Source organism: Lactuca sativa, chromosome 5, assembly GCF_002870075.4.
Source record: "Lactuca sativa cultivar Salinas chromosome 5, Lsat_Salinas_v11, whole genome shotgun sequence".
Taxonomy (NCBI): Eukaryota; Viridiplantae; Streptophyta; class Magnoliopsida; order Asterales; family Asteraceae; genus Lactuca; species Lactuca sativa.
This window is the reverse complement of record NC_056627.2, coordinates 169,285,240-169,308,197: the sequence shown is the minus strand read 5'-3', so window position 1 is coordinate 169,308,197 and position 22,958 is coordinate 169,285,240. Positions and strand designations below refer to the sequence as shown.

At 37.0% G+C, this 22,958-nt stretch overlaps 2 protein-coding genes and 1 pseudogene across 13 annotated transcripts; 1 reads left to right on the top strand and 2 right to left on the bottom strand.

Annotated features, from left to right (window-relative positions):
* Positions 1–1,860: 1,860 nt before the first annotated feature.
* LOC111891335 (uncharacterized) lies at positions 1,861–5,070 on the bottom strand. Of its 12 annotated transcripts, none has more exons than XR_006192495.2 (8): positions 4,819–5,063; positions 4,387–4,633; positions 4,005–4,071; positions 3,789–3,905; positions 3,535–3,581; positions 2,892–2,962; positions 2,576–2,778; positions 1,861–2,064 (listed from the first exon to the last, which is right to left on the bottom strand). XR_006192495.2 is itself a non-coding variant. In XM_023887390.3 (8 exons), exons 2-6 carry the CDS (start codon positions 4,461–4,463, stop codon positions 2,902–2,904), a joined length of 369 nt encoding a protein of 122 aa, XP_023743158.1. In that variant the 5' UTR covers positions 4,464–4,633; positions 4,819–5,070; the 3' UTR covers positions 1,861–2,064; positions 2,576–2,778; positions 2,892–2,901. The 12 variants fall into 12 exon arrangements, 2 of the variants coding, with proteins under 2 accessions (XP_023743158.1, XP_023743159.1); XR_006192496.2 differs by having other exon boundaries at positions 3,789–3,889; XR_006192498.2 differs by having other exon boundaries at positions 3,521–3,581; positions 3,789–3,853.
* A 1,026-nt stretch (positions 5,071–6,096) lies between these two features.
* Positions 6,097–7,681, bottom strand: LOC111891333 (polyubiquitin-like; annotated as a pseudogene).
* A 5,365-nt stretch (positions 7,682–13,046) lies between these two features.
* Positions 13,047–14,804, top strand: LOC128134256 (polyubiquitin-like). Its single transcript, XM_052771783.1, has 4 exons — positions 13,047–13,114; positions 13,207–13,243; positions 14,036–14,111; positions 14,683–14,804. Exons 1-4 carry the CDS (start codon positions 13,047–13,049, stop codon positions 14,802–14,804), a joined length of 303 nt encoding a protein of 100 aa, XP_052627743.1.
* Positions 14,805–22,958: the final 8,154 nt, after the last annotated feature.

Genomic DNA, 22,958 nt, shown 5'->3' with positions numbered 1-22,958 from the left:
ACTACATAACCAATTTAAACAAAAATAAAATGATAACACTCCTAAAAATCGTGGCCACCAACGTGCAACCATCTCCCCATGATTTCCTAATAATTTGCTTACTTCCAATGTTGCACTTCACAGGAATCGGTCAAAACCCCTCTACCCATTCTTTTTTATTCAACCACTAAATAGAGCAAACTAAAAATACTGACATGTGACCCGTAAACTACCGGACGGTGACCCACTGACCCATAAACGTGACCCGGTAAATAAAACGATTAACCCAACACTCTTCATGACTAGATTGGATGCTATAAATACAAAAATAAAAGAAAATATGTTGCTATTATTGCACTTAGGGTTAAGGTCGCATTTGGTCAATGTGTTTTGTGCTCATTTGGTCACTTGACTAGTTTTAAGTTTTAAAATGTCACTAAGTGGTCATCCACAAAATGTGACCTTTTAGGAAATTTCATTTTTCAAATCTAAATAACAATTTTAGTGGAACAAACTATTTCATTCTTTTCAAGATAGGAACTGCAGGATTTGATTCTAAAAAAATAATGAATTCCAACCTTTTAGGAAGATTATCATTGCTATTCATGGATCCTTCATTTGCAGTCTTATTGCTTGTATCTACCACCCCTCCTTTTGTTCTTCCCAGTGACTATTCTTTCTTTGTGAAGTTACATTTCCTTTGCAAGAGTTTTCTCACAGGAGATAACAACCCCAATGTGAGCCCATGTTCACTTTATGTTGGAGGTCATCCACGAAAACCACTACGGTTGTTGTCTTCTCACCTCCCCCTTACCCCATTCTAATTATGGGATCAGGGTAAAGTTACATTTACAGCAATTTATAATGAGGGATCTTAGTTATTGGTAAGCACATTCAAATGGAAAATAAACATTTTATTGGGGAATTTCATGGAACAATTTGGCGTTCGTCAAAATGAAATGTAACATCGAGTAAGGATAAGTTTGGCTTAACTTTTGAATGACCAAAAGTCCTTTTAGAAAAAAAATCATAGGCAAAAGATGTTTGACAAAAGACTTTTAAAAGCTACTTTTGGATTTTGCAAAGAAGAAAAATCAGCTTTTTGAAAAAAGTCAGAAAACCTGACTTTTTGTAATTTTTCCAAAAAGATCTTTTGACCTCTAAAAAGCTAAGCCAAACACCCCCTAAGAAAAAACTTTCACTGAATTTTGTCCACCCTTGTATCCTCATCCTCTTCATCAGCTTTATGAAACAACGCCTACAAAGAACAATATAGACAAAAGAAAAAACCAAGGATACTAATAACAATAACAGAAAGCGGGATAAGGTGAAATAGGCAAACACATTGCAGTTAGGCATCATAACCTTCACTACAAGAAAATTTCAATTTAACTATGGAAAAGTTTCGTAGCAAAAAATTGAAATTCCGTAGCTAAATCTAAATAACTACAGAAGTTGCTACGGAATCTGCCAATGAGATTCCATAGTAAGATTTCTTGTAGCAAAATGTTTAACTACGGAATTATAGTTCCGTAGCAATTTTGTTATGACCGTTGCTACGACGTCTATCCGTAGCATTTCAACTACAACACACTTCCATCACAATTCCGTAAAAATGAATTTTGTAGCAAATTCCGTATCTATTTTGTTCCGTAGCAAATTCTGTAGCCATTTGGTCCATAGCAAATTTTGTAGCTAATGGTTCTGTAGTAAATTTTGTAGCCATTCGTTTTGTAGCAAATTCCGTAGCCATTTGGTCTGTAGCAAATTTCGTAGCTATTTGTTCCGTAGCAAATTTCGTAGCCATTCCCATTACAACAGGTTCAGGTGCAAATTTAGTATGATAAAAATATTCAACAAAATCCAATATTCAAATTATAATATTCATAAAAATATATAAAAATGTAATAAATATAAATTTATGGTTACATCAATTTTATAGATATATTACATCATCGAAAATTCTTCTACAAGGTTGTCTAATCATCAATATTGAATATTAATAACAAATACAGTCACACAATTTAGATTTGAACCACCATGAGCACCCAGACAGCCACATATGGTCAATCAAAATGGCAAAACCTGCAAAATCAAATTTACAATCAACTTGATTAAAATTCAATTTGTTGTACAAAATCCTAATTTGGTTTGCTTTTGGTTGTTTTATTGTAACCTAATGAAGATGAAAGAAATCGAACATAACTTTTTGTTTCCAAAACTAACAATCCATTAATGAACTTGTTTACTTATTATACATATATTTATTTAGTTTTTTGTTATCTTACTTAGTCAAAATAAGATTATAACTTTTTCGATTAAGAAATGGCACGAGTATATCAATAGGAAAGTGGTTCACTTTTTCAATTTCATCATCAAGAATCCTCTATTTCAAAACAACGAAAAGCAAATTAAGATAAATTTATAAATAATAATCATATTTTGAAGTAATGGGAAGAAAATTGATTCCAATTAGTTGTTACTCTTATGTTATCTTAGAACTGAGATGAAAGTTTCTTCGAGTAACTATCATGAAACACGAAGCAATGAAAGTAGGTTTATGTTTCTTGCATTTAAAAAGAGCACAAAGAAATACCTTTAAGCATTGCAAGATTAAGCTACCAACAAGCCCCGAAAGAATCCTCTTTTTCTGAGGTATAACCACAATGTGTCAGATGACCTTGGTCTTCAAATAACCATAAGCCCATATAAGCCCATAAAAAGAGGAAACCACATCCCTAGGAATTGTTGAGCCAAATTAGAGCTTGAAGATCCTGCAGATGTGCAGATGAGCTGACACTGAGGTAAAAAAAAATATGAGGTTAGCTAGTCATATGTAATAATTAATACATATTAATAATTTATGAGATTTAATAAAAAAAATTGGAATAAAGTGTAGGTAAAAAAATTACCTCTCCATTACTAACAATAATTTGTCCATTCAGAGTTGCTAAAATTACAGAAGATGAAAGTGCTATTCAATCTGTTCATCATAAGAGAATTACACATCAAAGTGAAACTCTGTTCAAGAAAAAATACGTTAAAAATCAGAAAAAGGAAAAACCATGCATGATTGTTGATTTGAACTGACGACTACAACACAAGAGTATTATCTTCCAGAAGAAAACATATTATCACTTTCACTGAAACAATAAAATAAAAGCTGGCTACTTTTCTCCTAATATGATTCATTGGTCCTAAATTTGCATACAATTTCCTCTTTTATCAGCTTTGCAAGTAAAAGACAAGTACATAAATTATTAATTAAAATATTGTTGGTTACTAATTATCATTATGGAGACATTTTTATGTTTTATGATAGTCATGGATTTATTTTGGCTTTCAGCACACTAATCTGGAATTGATCTGTGGAAAAAAATCGAAGCAAAAGGAACTCAAGTTATGTAAGGCAATGGTACGCTGAGCCACAAATCATGTAAATCCAAAAAATAGTATTTGATTTTTCGAAATTGATGAAAAAATAAAGAGGAAAATTCAATTCTTTTACCTAAAATTAGAATTTTAATGTATAAAAGCATACCGCAGTAGACACACCTGGAAAGAAGGATCCATTCGTACAACCTATTCCCCGTGAAACTTGCCTAGGAAATAAAAAAAGAGTAAAAAAAATGAGAAACTAAACCAAGAACCCAAATTTCAAAGAAGAAAACGAAGATATGAGATATATTGTAAGTAATAAGAGCATATCCACCAATTAGCGGGCTCCTGAATATGAAACTTCTTTGAAGCATTTCAACAAACAGGTTATGGGCATATGATAAGAGCTTATATATATGTAAAAATCCCACCTCTTGCACTCCCCCAATGCAACAGAACCTCCTTTACGAGTTTCATCAGATTCTCCTTGATGATCCTAAATAGTCAAAACCTTCTTAATTCATGAAATTAACTGAAACAGATCAAACCTTGGACACCATAATGATAGACGAAATTTCAATAAACATATTCATTCATGGAGGTAAGATTATAAACATTCATGTGAATTGAAATTTCAATCGGATCACCTCAAACATAAGGTTTTCCAAAACTTGACATAAGCCTAACTGCGTCTCTTTTAGCCCCTGTAAAATCCTGTTAACAGATGGATTTTTGTCATAATAGTTTATAGAGAAAACCTCAATAATTCACCATCATAACTCAAGTAATTGGAAAGCAATTCTTAAATTGAAAATCATATCGATTCAGAAGATCAATTCATCATAACTAAACTAATTGAAAAGTGAAAACTAATTCCCAAAATCAAAATCATATTGATTCAGAAAATCAATTTGATTTTAAAGAATACGAAATAGACCACATGATGTCTGGCACAAATATAGACAAAAAGAAGTGCAGAGCAACACAAATGAGTTTCAGGTGGAGGAGGAAGGAGTGGGAGTATGATACCTGAAAACAAATCGCACCTTCAACGCAAAGACGCCAACTGTTGACATATGTGTGCGTGTGTGTGTTTCACCTGCCATTTTGTGTGAAATAGATGAGCCTATCGAACGTCGATTTCTGGGATGTGTAGAGGACGGCAGAGATTACAGGAAGTGGTGGAGGCCGACGATTCTCAAAGAGGGGAGATCATTGTTGACGTTTCTGGCGACACCGACAAAGAGGACCTTCATCGTCCCTCTAGGTTTTCATTCTGCCAGAGAAACAAATTTTCAATGGTAAAGTGGAATAGAGAAACAGATTTTCATTGGTAAAGTGGAATAGAAGATATTGAAGAAGAATTCGGAGATGATGCGATGGAAGAGCTGTGGAAACTCATAGTCTTCACACACCAACATGCCCTAAAACAAATTTAAAAAAGAAAAATGTTGAAGCTACCTTAAAGACGATGAGAAACTTGAGGTAAAACCCAACGACCGATTATTGAAAGTTGTCGATAGCAGTGGTTTGAAGTAGTGTACAATAGAGTACGCAAGTGGGATGAAAGAGACGGAAGATGAATTTGAGAGAAACCGGTATTGATTAAAAATAAGGTGGTGTTCTTCTTTGGAAGTTAGATAGCGTTAATCGGAAGAAGTGTTTGACGCAAAGGAAGAACAACAGACGTGTGTCCCCATTGACCCCGCCTAACAGCCCAACACGGATGGACGATAATGAAAAAAAAAAAAAATTTAGGGAAAAGGGAGGTAAAAATAGACAAAGGTAGCAAATGTAAATGATAAAAGATTGGTGGCTAATGTGATATGAGCAAGAATTTTACTGTACATAACCACCGTACCCATTAATAGAGTATATGAACAGGTTGTAGAAATTTCTATATTTTGCTACAAAATATCATTATGTAGTTACTTCACTACGAAATATTCCGTAGTAAAATACCAACGAATTTTGATTCCGTAGTTATTTTGTAAATTTGAAAACAAGTTTTATATACAAATATCTACGATTAAGCTTTTTGTAACAAGTTACATAGTAAATTAGCTACAAAATTTTATTTTGTAACATATTTCACTTCCATAGCCACCTAGCTACCTATTTTGATTATGTAGTTAATGATGTAGCCAACTAGCTACGTATATGGATGTCATAACAAGTTCCGTAACGAACTAGCTACGGCCAACAACTCCGTAGTATATATCGTAGTAAAATAGCTACAAATTTTTATTTCGTAGAAACTTTCAGTAGTGATTCGGGATTTAGCTACGAAAATGCAACTTTGTAGCTACTTCCGTAGCAAAATATCTACAAGTAGCCAATCCGTAGCATATTTCGTAATAGAATAACTACAAATTTTGATTCCATAATAACTTTTCGTAGCTATTCATGATTTAGCTACGCAATGCAATTCCGTAGCCATTTTCGTAGCAAAATAGCTATGATAAGCCATTACGTAGCATATTTCGTAGTAGAATAGCTACGGATTTTGATTCCGTAGCAACTTTCCATAGTTATTTAGGATTTTTCTTGTAGTGCTTGTTCCAAATAACTTGAATAATAGCAAGGTCCATGATACTGATCCATAACTACAATTGCACATGAACACCAAGAAGAGATAAGGCAGTAATGTTGTCAGAATGAGTATATTTATCACAAACTAAGCAAGTTTCCAGTTAACCTTAGCTTGTATATATTATATAAATCATTAACAGCAGGCAGTAGGTTACCAATATGAAGAACTTTTTAGTTAAATATCCATGAAGACATAATTTTAGAATTTCGGATCAACAACAAGACAATGTTCAGTGAAAGATACATTTTTTTCATAATTGACCACACACAGTTACACGCAAAAGAAGGTTCAGAGTATGCTCCTGCTGAATATCATAATCAGCCAGAGTCCGCCAATCTTGTAGTTGTTTCCCATCAAATATAAGTTCTTCCTGATCTGGCCTAAAACCCTCTTGCTCCTCGATCTTTTCCTTCACAACTTGAATGGCATCCGAGCTTTCCACATCCAGCTTTATGGTCTTCCATGTCATAATCTTAACAAAAATCTGCATTTCATCACCTCCCAACCTCATAACCAAATCCAATGTAGATCCTTCTTGGATGTTATAATCAGCCAAAGTTCTGGCATCCGAGAGGTTGATTGCAGCAGTAACCAAACGTTGGTGATGTGGTTGAATCCTTTCTTTATTCTGAATCTTTGCCTTCAAATCATCAATAGTCTCTGTAGGTCCCAGAAAAGTCTTGATGGTCTTGCCTGTCAAAGTCTTAAGAAATATACGATAACGACCTCCATACATTCTCTCCAACACGTGCACTGCAGATTCATTCTGGATGTTATAATCACTAAAAGTTTTATCATCCTCTAGTCGCCTTCCATCAAAGAATAAAGCTTGTTCACGCATAGGCATCCGCTCTAGAACCCAAATCCTTGCCTTCAAGTTACAAATTGTCTCCAAGCTCTCCACCATCAGCCCAATCATCTTCCTATTCCAAGTCTCAACAAAAATCTGAAAAACATCTCCTCCCCACCCACGACCAAGAATAAGGTCCAATGTAGATTCTTTTTCGATGTTATGATCCCTCAAAGTTTTGTCATTCTCAAGCTTCTTTCCAGCAATGAACAAACGCTGTTGATGCCATGGAAACCCCTCAACGGCCTGAATTTTTTCCTTCACGTTACAAATGGTTTCCGAGCTTCCTACCACCAGCGTGATGGTTTTCCCTGTCAAAGTCTTTACAAAAATCCGCATATCATCTTCAAACTTCAGACTCAGGTGCAATGTAAAAGCTAATGGCATGTCGTATTCTTCCAAAGTTCTAGGACCCTCGAGGTTCTTCCCAGCAATGATCAAAAGCTGATGGTGTGGTGGAATCCCCTCTATATCGTGAATCTTGGCCTTCACTTTTCCTATGGTATCAAAGCTTTCAACTTCCAAACTTATTGTCCTCCCCATTGGCATTCTGGCAAAGATCCGCATCCTGCCCAAAGAAGACCGAGGACCAGATGAAGGGGAGATTCCTTCTGGATATTGTAGTCCGAGACGGATCTGTTTTCTTTTAACTTTTAACTGCTTGCCGACTAAAATGAGCCTCTGCTGATCAGGAGGAATACCTTCTTTATACTGAATTCTGGCTTTGATGTTGTCGATGGTATCCGAAGTCTCGACCTACAAGGTAAAGGTCTTGCAGGTGAGGGTCTTGATGAAGATCCGCATAACGACACAGAGACGGACTCCTATTGGATATTATGGTCGGCTATGGTTCGACCGGCTCACCGGTTTCAATAGTTTTCAATTTTGACTCTTCGATTCTTACCTTCTTCAATATCCTTCTGTCATTTTCAAATGCTAAGCTAAATAAACAGAGAAGCGATAATGTTTTAATAGACTTAATTGCAAAAATGGTTCGTGTGTATTTTTTTTTTTTTTATTATTATTTTTTTTTTTAGGTTTTAGTCTAAACTCCGGTTATTTTGGATTAGTGGTCATTTTAAGCTACTTTCGTTACGGATTTGGTCCCTTCAAATATTTAAATGACTATAATACCATTGAGATATTTATTTTTTAATTTTCTTTCATTTTTTAAAAATCTAATAATTATTTATTTATTTTAATAATCAAAATAATAAGAAGGGCCCACCTTTTCTTTCTCTCTCTCTCTCTCTCTCATCCTTTACGCTACCCCTCACTTCCTTAACCATCGCCTCTTTCGGTGAAGTTGTCTTCTCCGACGAGGTTATCTTCAAAACCAATTTTAGCACTTCTATTCTCTCTCGTCTATTCCTTGCTACATCTAGTTCCAATTTAAACAATAATCACTACAAACCTAAACAAAACCTCAAAAAAAAAAAAAAAAAAAAAAATACAAAACCAGTTTTTTTTTCTTCAGTATACGTGTTCAAAAGATCAAACGAAATTGCAAGAACCAAATATCAATGCTTGGTATCAGTGTACCCGACCCAAAACCCAAATAATCTTTTATAAGTATTTGTACTTGATCCAAACTCTAATCATTTTCCCAATTTGCAGATCAATCACTTCCAATATTAACTTAATCGATGCAATATATTTAAATTAGTATCAAACTCGATTGTAGGAGATGAACATCAAAACACCGCCAGAAGATGTATGGCACCGAGATGCAGGTGAATCTGGTGACGATTTCAAAACACCGCCAGAAGATCTAAATCTCCATCGATGGAAGATGCTTAGGGGGTGCCGAAGGGGCTTTTTAGATAGTGGATATGGCAACGGTAGAGGAGGTTGAAGACCACGGTGAAGATGTTTGCGGTAGAAGAGGGTCAATGTTGTTTGTGTTGGGGTAGCGGGAGCATATGGAACCTCTGTGAGCAGCATCGTCATCATTGAACCACCAAATAACACCACCCTCCTACCACTTTGAGTCACACCCGAGGAGTTTGTGGCCTCATTGTCGCCGGAGATGAAGGATGCACCGGAGTTTAGTCGCTACCTCGCTAGAGAAGAAGGATGCACCGAAGTTTAGTCGCTACCTCAGTGTGTGTGTGTCTTTTAATCTTAGTGTGTGTATGTTTTGATGAAGAAGACGATCAGGTAAAAAGGGTAAGGGCCCAAATTATATGAGAGAGAGAGAGAGAAGATTGGCCCAAATTAATTAATTATGTTCCTTTTCTTTTAAATTAAAATGGAAAAACATAAAAAATATATCAGAAAGGCTATTTTAGTCTTTTCAATTTTTCGAGGGACCAAAATCACGAGCAAACATGGTCAAAAGGAATACGAAACCAAAAAAGTCGGGGTTTGGACTAAAACCCCAAAAAAATGCTTACTAGAGGGACCATTTTTGCAATTTGTCGTTTTAATATCACAATCAATAATTATGATCGATTCTACCTTCTATTTTATTATTTAAAGCAGGTATATTAAATGGATTGATTAAATTTTTTTTAATGGTTATATATTTTTTTGAGTAAATTACGAAATTGTCCTTGTAGTTTGATTAAATTCGTAGATTTGGTCCGATCTTTAAAAAGTTGATAGATGATGTCATTGTGGTTTGCAAATCTTGCAACAATGGTCCTTCGGTATAACTCAGTTAGAATATTATCGTTAAATACATATAGAATGACCTTTTTACCCTTCTTTTTGTGTATTCTTTGTCTTTTTGTTATTTATATTTAATACTTTTAGCATTTATTAAAGTCTCAACACACCATCTCAATCTGACTACTCATTATCTCTGGTAATTCCTTCCGGCCATATTCTCCAGCAAATCCCTCTGGCCAACTTGTCCAACAAGTCTACTGGTTAAATAAAAAAAAATGTAGCATAATTTTCTTCTATTTTGATTATGTTCTTTTGATGATGGTCAACAGAGATGTTGCAAGAGAGGATGAACATAGGAGAGTATGGTAGTGGGATGGTGGTCTATAGCCCTATAACATGGTACCTTAACATAGGAGAGTATGGCAGTGTAGCTGGTCATCCTTTTGCATTCTCATTCGTTGTACGATAATAACTAAGATGTATTAACTTGTTTAAGTTAACAGACCAAACGACACCTAAACATGGCAAAAAAAATAAATCAAAACACAACCTTTTCTTTCCTTTTTTAATGTCTGATATTATATAAAGACAAAAAGAAATCTAGCATGAAGCTAGAGCATTAAACTAGGGTCAGTTCATGGATACAACACAATGAAATTACAAGTTGTTACTAAGCACTTGAACCAAACCACGTTGAATATAGTATTTTGGTGGAGCTAGAGACACTAAGAGTAAGACAAATTATTGATGATTTATAATACAGTAGTACATGAAAAATATAGCATGAATAACCTTGAACCTTGTATAATCCACATCTAGGACACCTTGCAACATCAAGTTGAGAAGTCTGTGAAATTAGAGAGCTTGTGCTTTTATTTGTCTTGAACAAACATGTCACTCCCCGAAACCTGAACGGCGGAAATATTCGGGGGCGGATGACGTCATGTCCGGTATCACAATAATTGTATAGTAAAGAAAGTACACACCACCATATTACATTAGTAGAAAAGTTTACATGATTGTATCAATACAAGTTCAAAAGTTGATTACACAAATCATGATTCAAAAATATGCAAGCAACGTCATCACGTTAAGCTTCAAAAGATTGCTGACAACCTGCCTTAGTGATTCCCTGAGAACACAAGTCATTTCAAAGAAAAAGTGTCAACAATTACGTTGGTGAGTTCATAAGTAGTGGTTTGAATAGATGTATTCCATTCGAAAGTTCGTGTATGTATTTTCAGAAAAATCCCATATTTTCTTAAGTGTTGTGTAGTAAATCATTTCACGTGTGAAATGTATGTTTGGAAACAGGAAAATCCTTTATTTTCCTAAATGTATAAATGTAGTCTTTAAATGTTCAAGACCGAAAACTATAAGCACTATACCATGCTCAAAATGTGGTTGTATAGTCTTATTATAAAAATAAAACTATATGAAGTTCGTTGAGATGCGTAAAAGTAAATCATAATACTACTTTTCTCGTAAAGATATGATACTGCATTAATCGTATATTCGGTGAGTTCTCATAACCATACTATCATATTTGCCTGCATGTGATGGTCTTCAGGCGTCGAAACATTATGGCACTTGTCACCCCGCAGACTGTAGCTAACAGTCAGGGTGCGGGATCATTAGTCTCGTATAGATCTATACACACTTGCCACATTCTCTGGACGAGAGATTTTGGTTATAAGACTGGACTTATTGTAATACCCCCATTGGGTATAGTGAAGATGTTGTCTCACGAATTCTCAAATATGTATCATAAGTGTACATTTTTTTTCGCAAAGTATCGTTTTTCAAAGTATTCCCAAAAACATAGTAGTAATGTATATATTCCCGTGAATATAAAATATTGTAGTTGAAATGCTTTCTATTGGTATGAAATCGTATGCGTATTTATAAGTAAGACACATTTTTATTTATAAGCCATATTATATCCCAAAGTGGGTAAAGTAATGTAAGTTGTTTATATGTTAACTAAACCATTTGGTAGTTGTAAGAACATCATGCAATGTATACTCAAAAGTTTGATGTTTTCATGTGAGTAAGGTTACGTTTTTACTTGTATTCTCCCCCGTATAGTGATAAAAGCCTTTTAAAAGCGTTTAAAATGGTAGAAAAGGGGGTATGAACTCACTTGTTTGGGTTGGAGAGCGTGAGACGAGAATCGAGCAGAACTTCGACTGCGGAAAGCTGCGTCTTCGGATTTCTCGGGGATCTCGGTAGCGTAAAACCTTCGTCGGGGCTCGAGTATGGAATCGAGGGTGTCAGGATAGCCTCTGGAGCTCACAAGAGAGTAAAAGTCACTACTAGAAAACAGCCCTTTAACGACGCGCAAACAATGACACGCACCGATAGAGGACACGCATTTGTGCGTGCCCTAAAAATTAATGTCAGTTTTCCAAAATTTGAAGGATAAAGGACACGCGTTTATTCGTGCCCTAAAATTCGTGTCCAACAAAAAAAATAAAAACACGGAGGGCACTTATCATAAAAAAGTGCGTCGTCTAAAACTGTCGCTTTATAATTTTTTTTTCACGGACGCGCGTTCTTCCATTTTTTTAATTGCCAAGTGGGGGGAATGAAATACCAAAAAAATTGAAAACCCCTCCCTGATACTCTCCTCCTTCTTCTTCGTATTTTGTAAAATCATCTTCCAAAGAAACCCTAAAAGGATTGTGTGGCTGTCGATCTTTCTCCCTTTTTGGAGCTCTGCAGCCATACGGAGGTCAACATTCTTTTCTCCACAAATTTCTGCCCTTGGGTCATCTTTATTTCCCTAATAGCATTCCCTAAAATTATAACTATTACTATGGTTTTCAGCCATTCGATGCTTTGTCTCTCCCCCATTCTCCTACACTCCTCCATCTTCTCCGAAGGTTTGCCTTCATGATTCTCTGACCCCACACTCAAGCAATTCTCTCCAAAAAATACGAGGTAAAACTTAATTTCATGATCTTGTGAACAAGAAAGTCAAGTTGTCGTCGTCGTCTTCTTCTTCTTCTTCTATACCATAGATATCGTTCATAGTCTCTCTCCTAAAACTGATCGACAACCTCAAATACCTTAGTCTAAGCCAGCTATTCATCCAAATCGCTAGCAAGTGGGTCTTCTCTTGCTCTCTCAAATTATCAGTCAATCGATTTATTGCCGTCACCTCCGTATACGCGCTGGCTTCCCTTTGTTCCCAATAATCTCGCCAGTCAAATCAGGTACCTATCTCTCTGCTTTCTGAATTCTACTAGATTGGAAATTCATTGATACTTCGATAGCTTTTAAACAAACAAAACTCAGTTTTTCTCTCAATAATCCCTTGGATTTTTCATTGGTGTTCCTCTTACTAGCTTCGATAACCTCTCTAATTTGTGAGATTTGCTTTTACTTTCTCGCCCTCCCTCTCTCTAAGAAGCAAACGCAACCTCGTCGCCTTCAATCACGCAATGATTGGATTCATATATGACAACGATTTTATGTGTATGAGTTGTAGAAGTGAGCTATATAGCAACTGTAGAGTCTCTCTTGCTTGGATCTGGAACAAGTCACCCTCCATCCTCTGCCTTCAACCCAAGGGCAAAGGCAGCTGCTGCCTTCCCTGAAACTGCTCTTGGCTTAAACCCAAGGGCAATCATGTCTTTTGCACAAGATCTGGAACAAGTCACCCCCTTCATCCTCACCATTGAAGTTGAATTGATGAAGTATTTTCATTCATGTATGAATCAGATGAAACTTAAATCATTTCATGCTACCACTTTTTAACTAATTGCTTCAAATCCTTTTATTTTTTCAGATATTCTGAGGGTTTCAAGTATGCTGCCAAATCAAGGGTTTAATGAGCTTGATAGACTGCGCCATTAAGTCCAAGTTCCATGGCATCTTCAAATGTTATGTCAAATGTTCTTGGGAGTAGGATTAGTGGCTAGAATGGTCTTCCACCAGAGGTACTTGTGTATTTTAGTTTACTCCTTTTCTTATTATGTCTTATTAATCAATAATACTCTGTTTTAAGAGATAAATACAAGTTCATGGTATATGTACATGATCATGTAAGCCTTAATTGCATCTATTGCTGATGTGGCTCCTTCTTTTGTTTAATTCATGGTTCAGTAGGTTCCTATCATTTCATCTCACTGTCTGTAATCGCATCCTTTGTTGATGTGGCTCTTTCTTTGTGCTTAGTTGCTGTTATCAGAAGCTGCCACCTCATTCTTAACTACTGTGTTACCTTGTTATTCATGGTTGTTGTCTCTGCATGTTGTCCATTGATGTTGAGTTGTTGATAGAAAAATCTCACAATGTCATTTTGACCTAACACTTATTGTATCTAAATTCAAGCTAAGTGCTATTATCAGAAGCCTTCATCCAGGAATCCACACCTCAAGTTTCTTCTTCCAAATGTGTGTGACCTTTTGGCTGTTGCTGCTTTTGTTATTCATGGTTGTTGATTCCCCACGTTGCCTATTTGATCTTAACAACTTAATCTCATATTATCTCATCTAAGAAATATGGTTTAGGGATAAAATTTGGAATTTAGACACATATGACCTAACCTTTTTTAACAAATTATAGCTATTTGTCAGTTGTTGAATCATATATGACCTTTCATTTGTGATGTGAAGGCAAAGATTCAGAAGAAAGAGGGGATTCCATGGCATCAACAAATTTTGATCATTGATGGAAAGATCCTCGAGGATGGTAAAACTTTAGTAGGTCATCACATCCGAAATGGATCTAGATTGGAGCTGGTTGTGAGTTTGGGAGGACCATAAAGTTGTTGTGTACGATCACCCTATCATGTCCCAAGCCGATGTCTCCTACAGGTATCTACATCGATCATGATTCAAATCTTTTTCGATCACTTCTCATTTCAATTGTTTCTACACAAATTCTTGTGTCGATTGACTTCATTTTCATTTGATCACACATAATTGACTGATCTTTGTGTGTCCGTATTAGTTTACACCAGAGTTTCTTAGGTTTTGTTCAATCATTTCTGTATTTGATTTGGCCAAGTTTATTTTAGGTAAAATTGTGTTATTCAAAAGTGTATTCTTGTCATTTTGTTATTCTCTTTCAGCTTTTACTAATCTGGAACACACAACTACGATGATTCAAAATCAATCAGTAACTTCAAATTACTTTCATTTATATTACACACTATTAACTTAAGCTCTGTATTTTCCTAAATTCCTATTTATTGACTGAAAATTTAGCTGACTGTCAGTTGTTGAATCATATATGCAAGTTTTTGTTAAGACTTTAACAGGGAAGACCATAAAGTTGGAGGTGGAGAGCTCAAAGAACATTGATACTGTGAAGTCAATGATTCAGGACATAGAGGGGATTCCATTGCATCAGCAAATGTCTTCTGCCTATTCTTTCCTCTAAATGGTGTATGACCATACAACATCTCATATAATAAAATACCTGAAATAAAAGAAAAAGAATATAATAAAAAATTAGTTAAAGTATTGAAATGGGTAAAAGAAGGTAATTCAAATAAATGGTGTATATTTTAAAGAAAAATTATAATGCATGAAAATTAATAAGCTTACCCACTGCCCACCAATCAATAGCACTAGAGTGGCCAGCTCCTGTTATGATTTCCTGAAATATCATCATAATTTCAAAGGGTAAAATAAAGAGACCATAAATAAGTGAAATTACGTAAATGCCCTTTGAGTACTTTTCATACCGGAGAAATGTATTCTTCAGTCCCAACAAATGAATTTGATTGTGTAGAAGTGTTGGGTAGCAGATTTATTTTGTATTGCGTCATTGGGCTCGGTTAATAGTCCAAGTTTTGTAATCCGGTTTGGGCCTGTCCAATCGTGAGCTGATAGGGTTTAGTATATAATAATGTGCTTGCATGCATATTAGGTTAAGGTTTTTAGAACGATTGATAGCAGTTACGATAGCTTTACAGATTTTCTTCATCGTTCTTGTAAACCCTAAATCCTCTACAGTAGAAGTTCTTTATCGAGCTCTTCTGAGGATTGTTTATTAATCATTCGACATCTTCGATCCATTATTGTGTTCTTGCTGTTTACTCGTTTATTTCTTTACCTGTTTTATAGATCTAATCGATCTTCAAGTTAGTTTTCTACTTATCAATTGGTATCAGAGCAGGAGGCTGTGTAATCGATACACTTCTTTTCTGTGAAAAAGGTTTCGATTAGGGTTATTCCGCATTTATTGATATTTATTGAGCCATCATCTCATAATTGACGTATCTCGATATTTATTGTTTTGCCCTAATTTGATATATTACAAGTCTGATCTTTGAACAGGTTATTCGATCAATTATGGACGAGTCGCAATCCAATCCTATTAATATTTCAAACAGCATTGGATCAACAACGAAGATTCCCATCCTATACACCCATGATTATGAAGTCTGGGAGCATCACTTTGAAGATTATGTTATAGGATCTGAGGATAATGGATACCTCATCTGGGAAGCAATCGTTTCTGGACCCTTTTCTCATTCAGCAACTTCAAGGATTATTAAAAATCAAAAGGAGTACAATGATCTTCTGAAAGATGTTAAAGATATTGCGCATGACGAAAAAGATAAATTTCAGTGCAATATCAAAGCGTTAAGATTGATCAGATTCGCCCTTCAGTCCGATACTTTCAGGCTGGTGAGCTCATGCACGACGACAAAAGAAATATGGGACAGGTTACGTGAATTGTACTCTACAGATGAAGATCTTGAACACTCCATTCAAACCTTACTCTTGTCTGAGTTTGGTGAATTCAAGCAAGGAGCCGAAGAAACTGTGACTCAAACGTTCGATCGCTTCAATCATCTTCTTAGCAAGATGATCAAACATGACATCGAAAGGAAGCTTATTGAGCAGAAGGTTACATTTTTGAACGGTCTCAGATCAGAGTGGAGAGCAGTTGTGTCCACAGTTAAAGCCCACGAGCAATTTAAATCATATTCTTTGGCGAAACTGGTGGGCATTCTAAAATCTCAAGAAAAGATCGTGCTACAGGAGAAAAGTGTGGTTTCAAGCCTAGGTTCGTTGGCCCTCTTGTCCAAAAGTAAAGCTGTGATGGATGAAGAAGACCTCAACTTGGAGGACTATGACCTCACTTCTGAGGACTTTGGTATGATGGTGTCGAACCCCAAGAGGTTCATCAAAAAGAGATTCCCCACTAACAAGAACCGAAACTGGCAGGGGAGTTATAGCTCAGATAAGGTCAAAGAAGAACCGAAGGCTGAAGAATCAAATAAGGAACCGAAGGCTGAAGGAGATTCCGGAGTAAGCTGCTACTATTGTGGAGGAAAGAACCACTATGCAAAGGATTGTGTCCTCAAAAGGATGGCAGAGAAGGATGAGGAAAAGGATGAAGAAGCTTTGCTGCAGAAAAAGCTAGATGAGATCAGAAAAAAGAAATCTACTGCTAACCCTTATATGAATGCGTTAATTGTGCAGGGTTCGGTAGCTGATGATGAGTTCGGAGGCGTGGAGGTCTGGTCAACCGACTCTGAAGATGATGAAGTGAGGAAGCCTTCTCATGGAAAGGCTTATGTGGAGAAAGAAGAAAGTAGTGGAGGAAGATGCTTGATGGTATCCGATGTATCTCAGATGAGGGGATACAACACTAATGGTGGGAATGATGACACGAAGGAGCAACAGAACTTGTGCTTTACAGCCGAACCGCTCAGCGTGCAGTTCAACGAGCTCGGTGAACTGATTAAGAAGGTACAATCAGTTTTTGTCTCATTTAAAGTCCCACAATGCTCATATGAAAAAGAATTAAAAAGTGTTAATTCAAGAATCTCTCATCTAGATAGTAGTTTAACTCAAACTCGAGTCACCGATTCTAACCTAACTGACCAATTAAGCAGGGTGTCTTCGAAGAGTGAGGAACGACGCATGTGGATAGAACTGAAGCAGTCAGAGTTAATCAAAACAAAAGATGAAAACATTTATTTATAAAGAGACAATTTAAAGCTTTTGAAACAGCGAAATGTTTTTTGTTTGATTTCCAAACGTCTTTACACTAATATTACTCAGCTACATTTGGATTGTGAAATAGGACAAAAGATTCATCGCATGATTTTACCCTTCCTTGAGTTTAAGGAGGATGAAATTGATGCTGAAGCGTATAATTGTGAGAGTGTTATTTCATCTGAGGATGTTAATCCGACGTACATGTATGGACTGGACAAAATCGAATCTTTCATTAAATCCAAGGACCATAAGGACATGCTTAAAAACCTTTTGGATGAAAATGATAAACTGAAACTGAGAACCGAAACCATACAAAAATTTGACTCTTTAAACGCCAACTTGAGCTCAGAAAATAAAATTGATGTTGAAAATGCATCTGAGCTTAATGAGGACGACAATATGAGTGAAATTTCTGTAGAGGATACGGTTGACTGTTCAGAATTTGTAAAAAGCGAACCTGAAAACCACAAGAATCTAATTTCAGAAAATTCAGTGGAGTTCGCTCGTATGTCCCAACAGAAGTCCCCGATTCTTGCAGAGAAGGCCGTAGTATATCAAAAAGTTAGAACCACTCCAAATCAGATATACAAGGTCACAGGCGTAACCGAACATCAGAATGCTGAACTCACAGCTATTGTAAATGAGGACAATGCTGATGGCTGCGACGAGTTTTTCTGGTCAGCTCCAATTGATAACGCTGATGAAACAGTTGGTTTGTCTGAAAGGACCTCATGGAAAAGCAAAGGAAGATATGTGCCAGAACCCTTAAATAAACCTGATAGCTTCGATGTGCCAAGCACTAGTGGTACAAAAGATGTTCCTCCAGAAAAAGGAATTCCTACAAAAGAAGACACTCCTTCTAGTGAAACTTCATCAATTCAGAGTGAACCAGCCAAAGAAAACTAGAAATCGAAAGCTAACATCCATCATCAACCGAAGCAGATGAGAAATCAAAAACGTCAAAGGAATCAGAGATACAGGAAGAATCTCTCTGAAAGAAAACAGTTTTGGCAATCTCCTAATGCCTATTTCTCACATCAAGACAAGAACTTAAAGTCCAAGAAAAGTACTGTTGGATCTAAAGAGAGCAACAACAACCAAAAGCAGAGGTTCGGTTCGGAGAAAAACATCAACCGAAAGCAAAGGTTCGGTTTAGAAAATGATTCCAACCGAAAGCAAAGGTTCGGTTCAGAAAATGATTACAACCGAAAGCAAAAGTTTAGCTCTGAGAATGACTTAAACCGAAAGCAGAAGTTCGGTTCAGAGAACTACATCAACCGAAAGCAAAGGTTTGGTTCTGAAATCAAAAGAGATCAAAACTCTAGGGTCGGACCCTCTGATGATCAAAAGCAAAAGGGTCACCTAGAGTCTCCAACCAAGAAGTCATCTCAATCTAAGCTCTCTCATTCTAACTCTTCTAATTCTTCAAACTCTTCTAACTCTTCTCCACCTCGTCCTAAATTCCATTCTGTTCCTTCTCAAAAATCTCAATCATCAGCTGAACAAAAAGGAAAACAGAAGGTTTCAGTGGTTAGACCAGAGTCAAAACCGAAAGCATCGAATCCCAATAAAATTAAAGTTTTTACCATCAAAAAGAAAGATGAAACAACACTAATAAAAAGAACATATTTAGTTGACATCTCTCTTACTATTCCTGTTCCAGTGAAAGGCTCACGTGGACCCAAGAAGCTTTGGGTTCCTAAATGTGCTTAATTTTTGCAGGTTATCAGTGACGAGCAGTTTGACGAAGAATGGTACATTGATAGTGGTTGCTCGCGTCACATGACAGGAAGGAAGGAAGAGCTAAGGGAATACCGTTCTCTTTCAAATGGTGGAAACGTTAAGTTTGGAAACAACTCCTTCGGCACCATAAAAGGCTATGGAATGATTACAAACGGTGATTTCACGATAAGGAAGGTTGCATATGTGGAAGGACTACAACACAACCTCATCAGTGTATCTCAGCTTGTTGGAGGTACCGGTCTCAAAGTCTCATTCGACGATGAGGGTTCTGAAATAATTGAGAAAAAGACGAAAAGAGTTATTCTCAAATCGGAGCGTAAAGGTGAAATGTTTCCTCTAAACCTCAAACCCATCAAAGGAAACCCAGGTATCTGCCTGTTATCAAAAGCACAATCTGACGAAAGCTGGCTGTGGCACCGAAGGCTCTCTCATCTCAACTTTAAAGACATCAACAAACTTGTCACTGGAGGCCATGTTCGGGGTCTTCCATTGGTCAAGTACGATAGAGATCATTTGTGTGCTGCATGTGAAATGGGGAAGCAGAGTCGTCAAAGTCATCCATCTATAATAACCACTAGAATTACTTCATATTGATTTGTGTGGTCCATCTTCTATCGAAAGCATCGGTGGTAGCAAGTATATTCTTGTTATTGTTGATGACTTTTTGCATTTTACATGGGTGTTCTTTCTGAAGCTTAAATATGAAGCGACTCACAAGCTAAAAGTGTTCATCAAGCAGATTGAAGTACAGCTGAAGAAGGTCGTTCGCAACATCAGGAGCGACAATGGTCTGGAATTTAAAAATAAAGAATTCGAAGAATTCCTGACAGAAAAGGGAATCAGTCACAACTTCTTAGTTCCCTACACACCTCAACAAAACGGGATTGTCGAAAGACGAAACCGATCTTTGTGTGAAGCAGCCCGAACCATGCTAAGTTTCGCTTACTTACCTCTTTATTTTTGGGCTAATGCTATTTCTGCTGCTTGTTTTACACAGAACAGGTCATATCTCAACAAACACTTCTCTCTCACTCCTTATGAGATCATCAACAATAGGAAGCCAAACGTGAAGTTTTTCCATGTGTTCGGATCACGGTGTTTTATCTTCAATTCTAAAGAAAACCGCAACAAGTTCAATGTCAAAGCTGACGAAGGGATATTTCTGGGCTATTCTCTTACTTCTAAAGCGTACAGAGTATTAAACAAGCGTTCGAGGAGAATAGAAGAAACTTACTACGTGACTTTTAATGATAGCTATGTCAAAAAGCTAAGGGCCAACGAAGACACAACTGGGGAAATCTTTCCTCAAACTGGCCAAGTCACAGCCTCGATCGCTAATCTATTCGAGAAGTTCATGGAGCTATTTGATGAACCAGAGAAGGCCACTCTCTCTAAAGACAGTGCAGCAGACAACAAGGTAGATCACATGAAACAAATTGTTGAAGACGCTGCAAGGAGAATGAATGAAGGAGGATCAAGTTCTGACAAGCCTCAATCACCCGATGCTTCAGTCGAGGGGGAGGATCCAGCACCATCATCTCAGCCGAGCTCACAAGTTGAGGGGGAGCTAAGGTCTCAAACTACTCCCGAAAGCACTTTGCCAACCGAAAGCACTTCGCCAACCGAAAGTGCCTCACCATCCGAAGGTGCATCAACGCCCGAAAGCTTAGCACCACAAGCAACCACTGTAGCTCAAGATTCTCAAGACATTCCTGTAAGATCATCTATATAGGGGGAGCATGCTGATATGTCTTACGACTATGAAAGCCAGTCCGAACCACAAGAAATGATAAATGCTGAATTAGATCCAACCTTTGATCCAAACTACCCTCCTCTCACCAAATGGACCAGAGATCATCCTGTCTCTCAAGTTGTTGGTGATGTATCTGAAAAAGTTCTGACTCGATCGCAACTCAAGGCAAAACAGACTTCCTTGTTTTCAAAAGTCGAATTCTGCATGTTTAACTCATTCGTATCAAAAGTTGAACCAAAGATAGTTAACACTGCTCTTGATCACTCCGATTGGGTTCAAGCTATGCAAGACGAACTGAATGAATTTGAAAGGAACAAAGTTTGGCGACTTATTCCAACTCCTCCAGATGCCTCGGTTGTTGGTCTCAAATGGGTCTTCAGGAACAAAATGGACAAGGAAGGGAACGCTATAAGGAACAAAGCACGTCTGGTAGTGAAAGGATACTGTCAGGAGGAAGGAATTGACTATGAAGAGACTTTCGCTCCTGTAGCTAGGCTGGAATCAGTAAGAATATTTCTAGCCTATGCTGCCCACAAAAACTTTAAGGCCTACCAAATGGACGTCAAGTATGAATTTCTCAATGGAGAACTCGAAGAAACTGTGTATATGGAGCAACCTCCTGGATTCGTGAATGAAAAGTATCCTAATCATTGTTACATTTTGGATAAAGCCGTGTATGGACTGAAACAAGCTCCGAGAGCCTGGTATGAAACGCTGACTAAATTTTTAAAGATGTCCAAATTCAAACAAGGTTCGGTTGACCCAACCTTCTTTCGTAAAAAGGAAGGTAACCACCTTATGATCGTTCAAATTTATGTCGATGATATCATCTTTGGTTCAACGAATCCTAGCCTAACAGCTGAATTCAGAAAGCTGATGGAGACTAAATTTGAAACGAGCTCAATGGGTCCTATTAACTTTTTCCTTGGTTTAAATATTAGACAAGGACCCGAAGGCATCTTTATTAATCAGGAAGCTTACACGAAAACTCTCTTAGCAAAATTTGGCATGATGGGAGATTCAAAAGTTAAAGTTCCAATGGCGTTCGGCACCAAGCTCACTCCATCCCTGGATAAACCGGCTGTTGATATTACACTTTATCGTCAAATGATAGGCTCTCTAATGTATCTCACTGCTAGCAGGCCTGACATAATGTTTTCTGTTTGTTACTGTGCTAGATTTCAGGCAAACCCACGCAAACCTCACATGCTTGCAGTGAAGAACATCTTACGATATCTCAAGCGAACTACCTCTTTAGGTCTATGGTACCCTTCCAACTCAGGCTTCTTCGTTCAAGCCTACTCAGATGTAGACCTTGGAGGTTGTGGACTCGACAGGAAAAGCACCACTGGCAGCTGCCAATTCCTTGACGGGAAGTTGGTTAGCTGGCAATCAAAGAAACAAACGTGCGTGTCTTTGTCTACAGCTGAAGCAGAATACATTGCAGCTGCATCCTGTACCTCTCAAGTGATTTGGATCCAAAGTCAACTTCGAGACTATGGACTCAATATGAAAAACATCCCACTATATTGTGACTCTAAAAGTGCAATTAGGATCTGTCATAACCCAGTGCAACACTCCAAAACCAAACACATAGCACTGAGGTATCACTTCATCAAAGATCATGTGGAAGATGGAAACGTTGAAGTACACTTTGTTAGGACCACTGATCAACTGGCTGATGTCTTTACCAAAGCTCTTCCTGAAGCGTCATTCAACAAAATACTACAAGGGCTAGGTATGATGGAATCAGAGTCCGTACCCCAAACTACCTCTCAAACTCAAACGTCAGAAGCGAAATAGACCGAACGTTCGGGTTCGTTTGAATCATCTGCACTCACCCATCATTTCAAAGGTAGTTTTCTTGGTTGTAAATTTCATGTACAAAGTTGTTTATCTTATTGTTCAAAGTATTTTCTTTTTGAAAGTCTAAATTCCTTGGTTTTCCAAAATTTTTCAAAACCGAAATCAACCGAAGGTTCGGGTTCGGTTTTTCAAAATTTTTCCAAACCGAAATCAACCGAAGGTTCGGGTTTGGTTTTTCAAAATTTTTCAAAACCGAAACCAACCGAACGCTCG